At 48.6% G+C, this 10109-nt stretch overlaps 1 protein-coding gene across 1 annotated transcript; it reads left to right on the forward strand.

Annotated features, from left to right (window-relative positions):
* Positions 1-2864: 2864 nt before the first annotated feature.
* On the forward strand, positions 2865-9746 carry LOC142570428 (uncharacterized). The gene is made up of 2 exons (XM_075678813.1): positions 2865-2928; positions 8349-9746. The coding sequence occupies exon 2, from the start codon at positions 8379-8381 to the stop codon at positions 9723-9725; it is 1347 nt and encodes a 448-aa protein (XP_075534928.1). The 5' UTR covers positions 2865-2928; positions 8349-8378; the 3' UTR covers positions 9726-9746.
* The last annotated feature ends 363 nt before the right edge of the window (positions 9747-10109 follow it).

The raw sequence follows: 10109 nt of genomic DNA on the forward strand, positions 1-10109 counted from the left end.
CTTCGTGCTTGTGCGGACTTTTCAGCGTGAGAAATTACGGCTGCGCGTTGCACGGTATCAAAGTCGCGGTGTCTCGTAACACTTCTTCATGATTAAGTTATTATATTGCGTATGTGAACTGCGCTTATCCTTGCGCGCTAATTTTGGGCACACATTTATGTATACTGCGCGGCCCTCACATGGAACATGTAGCCTCTTAGCTGTTAACTCAACACTCTATACAATCGAAGTGCGATATCTATATATGTTGTCTACGCAGCAAACCGATTTACTTCAAGGAATCTTGCTTCCTTCCAGTAGTAACTTGGTTTTGAGAGGTGCAGTCTCCTCTTTTTGATTCCCCTAATAGAAAGCAGAATTTATAGGACTTCGTGGCCTATCGACTTCACGCCAGATTCCTTTTAGAGATGTGGCCGCACGAAGGGCACAAAGTAAAAAAAGAAGTTTCGTGTTTCGTACGCGGGCATGTATGAGTGTGAAGCATCACTAAACCGCCGCCGGTACTAGCTCTACTCCTAGAGATATTCATGACCTCAACTGAACGACGCTGAAAGTTGATTCCTCAAGTCTTTCCATTCAGCCGTACGCGTAGAAGGTGACCACTTTCCCAAGAAGATCACCCGGGTATTGATGACTATGTCTATAGCAGCTTGCTGCAATGCACAAATGCGAGGCAAAAGCTAAGGCCTGTGCGATCCATACAAACCATAAAATATTTGAGGCACAGCCAGGAGAAGAGCGAAATGTTAATTGATTAGTTCTTCGTTCAGGAGATAATGGGTGACCAGGAACGAGCGGCAGAGAGAACGGTGAACAAGCCGACGCAACGAATGCTTGAGACACCGCTTTATGTGATTTTCACTGAAGGTGTTAAGCTCACACCGCACTCGGAATGTAGCATACGAATATCCATGGCTACGGGAGATTACTATCTCATCCTGTATTTGACTCCTTGCTACTGCCTCCACCCTCAGTCTTCGATGGTGTCGCGAATGTCCCGTTTCACATTTCATTGCTTCATTATCTGTTCTTTCTCTCAGATCTGCCCGACATCTGTAAATGTCAGCTTGTATTTGTAGCCGACCAGAATGTGGGTAGGTTTCTTGTACAGACGCCCATCCATCCACGGAATCATAGCATAGAACTAGCAGCATCGCTCTAATTAATTCACTGAGGTAAGTTTATGCATTGTAGTGCTGCTTTCTGAATTTAGTCGATACTACGTACAGCTAGTACAACCGACACCACAATACTCTGAAGGAGGATCGGCGAGACAAGTGAAGAACACAGCGCGCAGGCGACCCATCATGATGTTTAATGTCACACGCAACATAATTCCGAAGAATATATGCGGATACGAGCTAGACAAGGTGCGTACGGTGGATGACGCAGTTGAGTTCACATTTCTTGAGGGTATACTTCACTGTTTCTCTAAGACGGCGATTTTAACTACTTGAACTGTGTTATAGCGTGCTTCTGCCGAGCCCCTTCAACAGTAGACGTGGACGTACTGCACATTTGTATATACGTGCTCTGAGGCGATATATATCGATGCTTCCCGGTGCGCATGCCACCCCCGCAAGACTTGCCCGCAAGTCCGGGCAAGTCTGAATGCGCACCTTGCTAACGAAGGTAATTGGTACAGTTTCGGTGATTTGGTTCACGCTATACGATGACCCACCAGCGTCAAAGTTAGCTGGAAATCAGTACCCGTATGCGTATCTGCGTTTCTCCTTGTCCATTACGTCCATTGACCTTTGATGATGCGACATCTAGCGAGCATGGCTTCCTACTGCCGCTCGCAGGGCCATGGCGATCTGTTCCACTACACTCCACCACAGGCCACACGATGAAAGAAGACGAAAAAAAAAACCCTTCGATTCAAGCCAATAACCACCCGAATCTTGGCCAATCCCCCACTGTGGGTATGTGCCACGGCCACTCAGGACAACAACAACGAGACTGTGGGTATGCGCCAGCGTACGCCCTTCTTTTTACGCGGATCCGAGAGCTTGTCGTTAAGATTCACCAACACAGAAGACGTGGTAGCATGGTGCCGATACGTTAAATGTTTTCTACCACTTCGAAATAGCGCTTTGTAGCACTTGCTCCGTCGGGCAGCACCCACTATATCAGAAGGCGAGAGAGTGATCGATTGAAAGAGATCTGAACAAAAAAAAAGCACTGTCCTCAGGTTGGGGCCGCATGCGGCGGTTGGGCTATCAAGAAAGAAACGGAAAGAACATCATTCTTGAACTGTGGAGCTTCACATGAGAAGCCTAGCTAGTGCGACCTAGATCCCATACATCCTCTCTTCTTACGCAAGTCAAGTTGCCGTTCCTTTTTTTATATATTTATTCTCTCTCTCTATCTTGTGCTCCTAGGACGTCATAACCTGCCATCAGCTCCACTTGCTGTTCGCGGTGGTCATTTCGCGAACAAAGCGATCTCTGTCCCAGTTGATGAAAACCATACCTTCAAAACGAGAAATATAAATCGTACCCCCCGCGTCAGCATTTAACATTTCTCTTTACAAGTTTCGCAATAAACTTTTTTGCGCACTTCGGGTCTCCACTTACTGCTTACATGACATTTGTTCATCTAGAAACCCTGCATGGTACACGTCTGGGCGAAGAAGACGAAAATGTATATATAGTACGATTCGCTTTTCTTGCGTGAATTCTATGACTCTCTCGGTTAGAGGTCAACCATAGCGACTTGAGCGCTGATTCGCGCGGCATCACCGCGCTATGATTGAAAAAGAAAAAAAAACTAAATTATTAAATACACCGCGATGGCTTCTTCTATATCTTATCCCGCGCACTGCCGGCGCGTGAACTTCTTTTCTTCCCCCGAGAGGCTGTCCAGAAGCGTTGCTCGCCCCGTTGCAACCAGTTGAAGCTTACCCATGGAGCGCCGCTAGGCTTAGTAAGTGACCGTTTCTTCGCTCTCTCTTTTCCCTGTCAGCGTTCGCTCGAAGAACTTGCAGCTTCCCACTGTGTTTCTTGGACGCATATACCGTGTCGGGAGCTGAAATAAGCAGGTTTTGCACCTCCGCGCGCTGCTCAATCTTATCGGGAAAGCGGGAGCTAAGCTCATGCTAGGCTCGACGTAAACCTATGCGTTCAGACGTATGGATCACGCTCTCAGGGGCGTTTTTAGACGTTAAAGCGTTCCTTCACGTTATTTTTTTTTTCGTGCGTGAGAGCCGTTTGTCGTTGGCCTGTCGCCTTCGCTATAGTCACTATTGGCCGGTACTCGTTCTTGCAAACTGATGTAGTGTAAAAACGACTTTGTAAATGTGGGCTCTGGCTTCCATTGGCTGGTAAGCGAATTTAGTTGAACGCTAACGCTTAATGATTTTTTCCGTCGTGTTCACGCCTTCTCAAGACCTTCAGATCATTGGGATATTCAATATGCTTGGCTAGAAACGGGAACATTTTATTGCAGCTCTCGCTAGAGCTGCTTTAACGCATTAGTGCGAAGCCAAACACATTTCTCTGTTGGACACATTCTGTGTTTCGTGGGGAACTCGACGCGTCTTTTTGACACTGAATCATGAACACGCTGTGATCGGTAGCCGCTCGAACAAGCGCTCTGTGTGCCGGTGATTCGAATTAAGATTGTCGGGCCGGACATGCACCGTGCAGCGCGAACTGAACGCGCCAACACCCCGTTGAAAATATTCGGGAAGTTGAATTGTGCGGTTTTACTTACTCGATTCTGTACATGCGGTTCATAATTGACGCCATACCGGGAGTCTTCGCATTAATTTTTACCACGTGGTTCTTTTTCGCATTGTGCCTCCATCGCATTCTGGTGTATCGAACCCATGATCGACATCGTGCTCATAAACAGAACATCGTACATAGACATACACTAAGATACCGCAGCCGGTAACGCGTCGCAAGTACGTTCTAAGTATAGTTGTGTCTTTAGAAAGCTCCTCTATTAACAACTCAATAAGCTGGTTTCCATAAAATAAGCTCTGTTTAAGACTGTTCGTATGCTCTATGCCGTCCCTATGCGCTTTTGTCGTCGGTTCACACAAATGGTTAAACCAGGCACGTACGCAGGATTTCTTTTCGGGGGGGAGGGGGGGGGGGACAACCCAAGGTAACATTTCTATGCGAATGAGAAGGGGGGCAGAAACCTGGAGGCTTACGAAAAGGGTTCTACTCGAATTGAGGACGACGCAACGAGCTATGGAAAGAAGAATGATAGGTGTAACGTTAAGGGATAAGAAAAGAGCAGATTAGGTGAGGGAACAAACGCGAGTTAATGACATCTTAGCTGAAATCAAGAGAAAGAAATGGGCATGGGCAGGACATGTAATGAGGAGGGAAGATAACCGATGGTCATTAAGGGTTACGGACTGGATTCCAAGGGAAGGGAAGCGTAGCAGGGGGCGGCAGAAAATTAGGTGGGCGGATGAGATTAAGAAGTTTGCTGGGACGACATGGCCACAATTAGTACATGACCGGGGTTGTTGGAGAAGTATGGGAGAGGCCTGTGCCCTGAAGTGGGCGTAACCAGGATGATGATGATGATGATGATGATGATGATGATGATGATGAGGAGGAGGAGGAGGAGGAGGAGGAGGAGGTACCTTTACTAGTATAAATGTGAATAACGCCCGCCACTCGCCATAAAGGCGCGTAAACCTGCAAAAGAGAAATGAAATAATGTGCATCTCACAGGTACGCCTTTGAGATACAACTCTTCTTTACTTGGCAAACAAGGAACCACGTCGAATGGACTCGCGCAGGAAAGAAGCGCAGGAAGAACACTGCCAAGAACAAGTAAACCAACGAAAGTGCAAAATAAAGATTTCTACAATCACCATCAGCATATTTTATGTACCCACTGCAGGGACAAAGGCCTGTGTACTAGCATATAACTTTAAAAAAATAACAGCAGTTGGCAACCAAGGCACACGGACCGCGCAGGGCTGTGTTACTCCGCCAGCCAATCACAGAAGCAAACAAAATCGTTGTCATCCGGCCTTTTCAAAATGGCGTCGTACTTGATACCTCCGGAGCGTCTGCTGTTCTTGAGTCTTCATTGACGGAAGCAATGAGGTGTGCAACAGAAATGGACAAAGCGTATGGAGTCTGAGTATTTCACTCTTCAAAAGTCTACCCACCATGGTTGCTTAGGGGCTATAGTGTAGGGCTGCTAAGCACGAGGTCGCGGGATTGAATCCCGGCCACGGCGGCCGCATTCCGATGGGGACGAAATGCGAAAACACCCGTCTACTTAGATTTAGGAGCACGTTAAAGAATCCCAGGTGGTCCAACCTTCCGGAGTCCCCCACTACGGCGTGCCTCATTATTAGATCGTTGTTTTGGCACGTAAAACTCCGTAATTAATCAGATCTTCAAAAGTCTGTGGTTCATTTTCCTGCTGAGCCCCTTTTTCTCACGAAAATTCATTGCTAACTGAAGTGAAATTTGACAATAAATAGTTGCAGCGAAGCAAGCATTTTATTTCACTTCAATAAAGAATCAGGCTTTTGCCATTCCACTATGATAGGCGAGGGAAAACGTATAAAATAACGCGCTAATAATTTTATTTTTCTGGTTATCGCCTTATTTGGGTAACAGGAAAAGTTTGAAGTACGAATTATTTGCAGCCTATCGGAGGAACAGTGGATGGCGGTTATGAGGGCGCGCGCAGGGCTTCACGGCAGACTTAAGTTGTATCCGACTATAGTTGCGTTTTTCTTTAATAGCTCTGGAAGAATTATAGAGAAATATATATTTCAGGAACAATCGCAGTTCTTTTGGAGCTCTCATTTACGGCTCTACCAAGCGAAGTGCTAAAACCAACTCGTATTGTTATTTGGGAAGTTGCGTAATGATGCGTGGCCGCCAGTCCCGTACAACCGCGTAGAGCGCAGGACGCTGCGGTTCTAGACGTACTGCGCCCACCGCGGAAGGTTAGAAAAACACCTACATAAGCACAGCAGAGAAGTGGCTATGTCACGCGGCTCGACTGATAAGCGTAGAAGTCTCATTCAAGATGCACAGAATTGTTCTCCACTTTCGGCAGCGTTTTCTGTACTTCCTTTTTAAATAAGATGTTAATTGATCCATAAATATTTTCACAAACAATGGTTAAACTTGTTCATTTTCACTTTTCCTTCATGTTTCGCTGTTGCCTCGACTTGATTTCTCAAGTTCATGCGACTCTTGTATCCAGTTGCCAATTTTGCACGATAAGTGCTGTACAATTAGGGAAAAACCAGACGAGGTAACGGGTGACACGTGTTGCTTATGGGTTTAAGTGTTATTGCAGGGTTTGATGATGGACGCTGTTTCACATTATTTTAATTTGCACTTTATTTAACACTTATCGCGGGTATATCGTTCCAACGATCTGCCAGGGTCGCGGCAAGCCGCCACTCGAGGAAATAATAAAGAAAAAGGAAAAGTTAAACTCAACTGGCGTTTTCTCCGACTGCAAATCGTTCCTCAAGCATACAGACCAGCTGAATACGAACCGAATCTCTTTCCTGGTCCCTGAATTAGTCTAAACAAAGAAGGTTGAACTAACGAAGCAATAGCCACGCGCGTGACCGTTGAATAGACGGTGACAACTGAACACATCTCGAGTTAATCGCGCGGGCACCGAATCGATGAGAAAACTGGCCTTCACACCCCAGGAGATGCCGATAAATACCGTCATACAAAAGGAATGAAAAAGGCAGCAAAATGTTGACCACCGAAAAGCTGTCAAGTTTCAACATTGATTTGGCAGCGCTTTAGGAATGTGTGTGAGGATTTTATGGCGTGGGCGGGGAGGGGGGCTGGTTATGCTGCTTAATTTCTTTATGGGGGGGGGGGCTGCTCCCCCCCCTCCTGGTTACGTGCCTGGGTTAAATGATAAGCGGTTTCGCCTCAGATCCAACCACGTGACGCTTTGCGATTCGTGGTAGTGGCTCCACGCCGTCTCTTTGCCATTTATTGTCAGTGTGGCGCCAGGACCTTTTCCCGCTAAGACTTCATGCTTGATCGAGTTTGCTTGGGTTGCTCTCCGGAGCGGACACTTAACCCCTAACTTTATCCCATGTGAAAAAAATATGCACTCTATAGGAATAAGCTATAAGAAGCGAACACACTGTGGTGGGCACGCTACCACTGCGAACGGCTTCGCATAATTTACACCACTAAAACGTTGCGTTGATTTCGAACTCGAGAATTGCATCACCATCAATTAACGAGAAGGGGCCTACGTCTAGTACACATAAACACCCGGAAAAGAGGACAGGAATACGGCGCCGCGGTAGTTCAAGTGGTAAGAGTATCGCACGCGTAATGCGAAGACGTGCGTTCGTATCCCACACGGCCAGTTACTTTTTATGCGTCCATTTTCGTTCCCTTTATTTATCATTTCCACATTTACATTGAAACAACTAATACATCGTATACTTTCCTTGGTGTCGTTATCTGTTAACTCATCATTATATCCCCATTAATTAGGCCTTTGTATCGTCTGCTTCTACAGCGCGTTATTAAACCGACTAGATGTGATTCAAGCAACAGTGGTGTATACACATAAGCCACTGCGGTTGCCATTGCTGAGTGTTTTAACATTTATTGTATGTTAGTCTGAACGTCGAGTTCGGACGAGGATGTTCATATATGAAGTGAGAGAAGTACGTGCGTGCTGCGATGAAAAGATGCGCCCTCCGGCGGCAGACAGCGTCATGTCGCAGGTCACAGCGATGTGCATAACCTATCTCATGATTATGTTAAGACCTGCCTAAGGCCTCCATAATGCCAGGATTCCTAGTTTTCGCTCGAATATGTTCATTCGTTATCATCCACCGTTCATTGTCAGTCGATAACGGTGATAATAGGGGCGGATAGCCGCTGGGATAACTCACAGTATACGCAACAGGGAGTAGCATTGAAAAAGAAAAATAGTTATATCCCGCCCCAGGCCTCGGAAACGCACCAAGGCACATATTCGCAAAAACGTTCTTGCGCAAGGATCGTTTGTAGGAACAGATTCCAGCCAATCTTGACGTTCATATCATTAGCGAAAGCGGCCGGCCAATTCCAAGCAGAATTTACGAAAGGAAAGCTCTGTGAATTTGAATCCAGAGCCCCTATACACAAAAAAAACACACACACACACTTAGGTTGGAATAGTTCGTAAGCGAAAACTCCAACCAATGGTCGGGCTGGCATATTCTTTACAAAAACGGCCGGGTAATGGCAAAGAGCACTCGCGAAACAAAAGTTTCGTGCATTCGCCCCCAGATTCACCGAGCGGCACTTGCCGGTTGCTCGAATCTAACGGAACACGCTCAGCTGAACTCAATCGTTCTGCTTGCGCAGGCGACGGGGACGTGTGGCGCTCTCACCGCGATGGCCACCCGCCAGCGTCACACTGCCACTGCCGGCCCCGGCAGACGTAATCAACACTCACAGAATCAGCGCCAGAGAGAGAACCAACGCTCGCGACGCACACCACCGCACGGGAGCAATGACGAGTACGAGCGCCGCTACGACAGGGACGGGACCGACGACAGTTTCGACGGGAACGTGATGCCGTGGCCGGGCATAGTGCCGCCGCCGTTCCTCTATCTGCCACCTCCCATGGTTGGCTTCTCTGAGCTGATGTCTCCGTTCAGCCCCTACGGCTCTATCGTCGACGAAAACACGGACATCTTGGACGCCTACTACGCGGCCGAGTACGCGGGTGCGAGCGCTTTCGACTTGCAGGACGAACCTGTCCTTTACGATTACGACGTTGACGTACAGCAGCAAATGGACTACGCTCGGTTCCTGCACGCTTCGATGGCGCGAGGACTCGACGTTGGTGAGAGAGCGGACGAAGAAGACAGCGGCACAGGCGAGCCGCACCCCGGAGTTGCCAACGGTGACGATTCGCCGCGCCACGTGATGAGCAGAGGCGGCTGCGGCGACGCCCAGGAGGACCCGGAGCCCGTCTTCCAAGAACCCTGGGAAGAACTTCCGGACGACTACTATGGTCCCGTGGTGACCAGCTACGGCACCGTGTCCGTGATTCTGCAAGATTCCATACGCGTCGACATCGCGACGGACGGCTCCGTGCGGGTCGTCAACTTCGCCATGCACTGCACGGCGGCCATCAACTCCTCGGGCGACTCGAGCTGCGTGTGCCACCCGTGCGGCCGCGTGCTTCAGGAGGGCGAAAACGTGGACATGGTCTCGGGCACCAGGTTGGCCAAGGTCTCCGGCCGCGGAGTGACGTTCACGGCGCTCAACCACGGACTCGTCTATCTGGTCGACGCTTCGGGTACCAAGTCGACCACCGAGCGATTCCGGAACCTCTTCTACGACCTCCCGCTGAGCGTGTTCCACTCCAACCAGGAACAGGGTACCGAGCGCTTCCGCGAGTGTTTCCGCCTGGTAAGGGAGGCGAGGCAGAGAAGCACACGAAACGGCGATGAAATCTGGCTGGTCGGTAGCGTCCGCATCAAGCAGACGCCGTGGGGAGACGTCCAGGTGTCACGTGACTCGGGCAGGCGGGTCGTCTGGACCTCGCCCACTGCCGGAACGATCTCGGTGGCCACACCGCTCGTGAAGATCGCTTTGAGCGTCGACCCCTCTAGATTCTTTTTCGTGAAGATGGGACAAAAGAAAATCAGCGCCAGTGCAGAGGCGTTCACGGTGAGAAATGGCAGCCAGAGCGCCGGATTCGACAATCAGGGCCGGGTCACTCTACCCTGACAGCACTTTGTCGGATCCTAAGCTCTGGAAAAAAAAAACTGAACATTTCTCCTGAACAGGCTTCATGAAATTGACTCCATCCCCCATCCCCCCCCCCCCAAAAAAAAAGAAGGAAACTATTCCTTGTTTGTTCAAAGTGGACAGACAGCTCAAAGCTCAAAGTGGACGAACTGTGATGAAGCTCGCATCATTTTCACGTACAGTCATACTGTACTTCTGACAGCTATAGGGACCCTGAGCAAGGAAGACAAAAAGTCTACTATGATTTGAAAGTGAGGTCGCCGCCCATTTCATCCAAGACATTAAGACCATCGCACAACATGTCATCAGTGTGCTTAACGACAGTGATTGCTTAATTGGCGATGTCATCGACGCTATTTGACT

This window comes from Dermacentor variabilis, chromosome 2, assembly GCF_050947875.1.
Source record: "Dermacentor variabilis isolate Ectoservices chromosome 2, ASM5094787v1, whole genome shotgun sequence".
NCBI lineage: Eukaryota > Metazoa > Arthropoda > Arachnida > Ixodida > Ixodidae > Dermacentor > Dermacentor variabilis.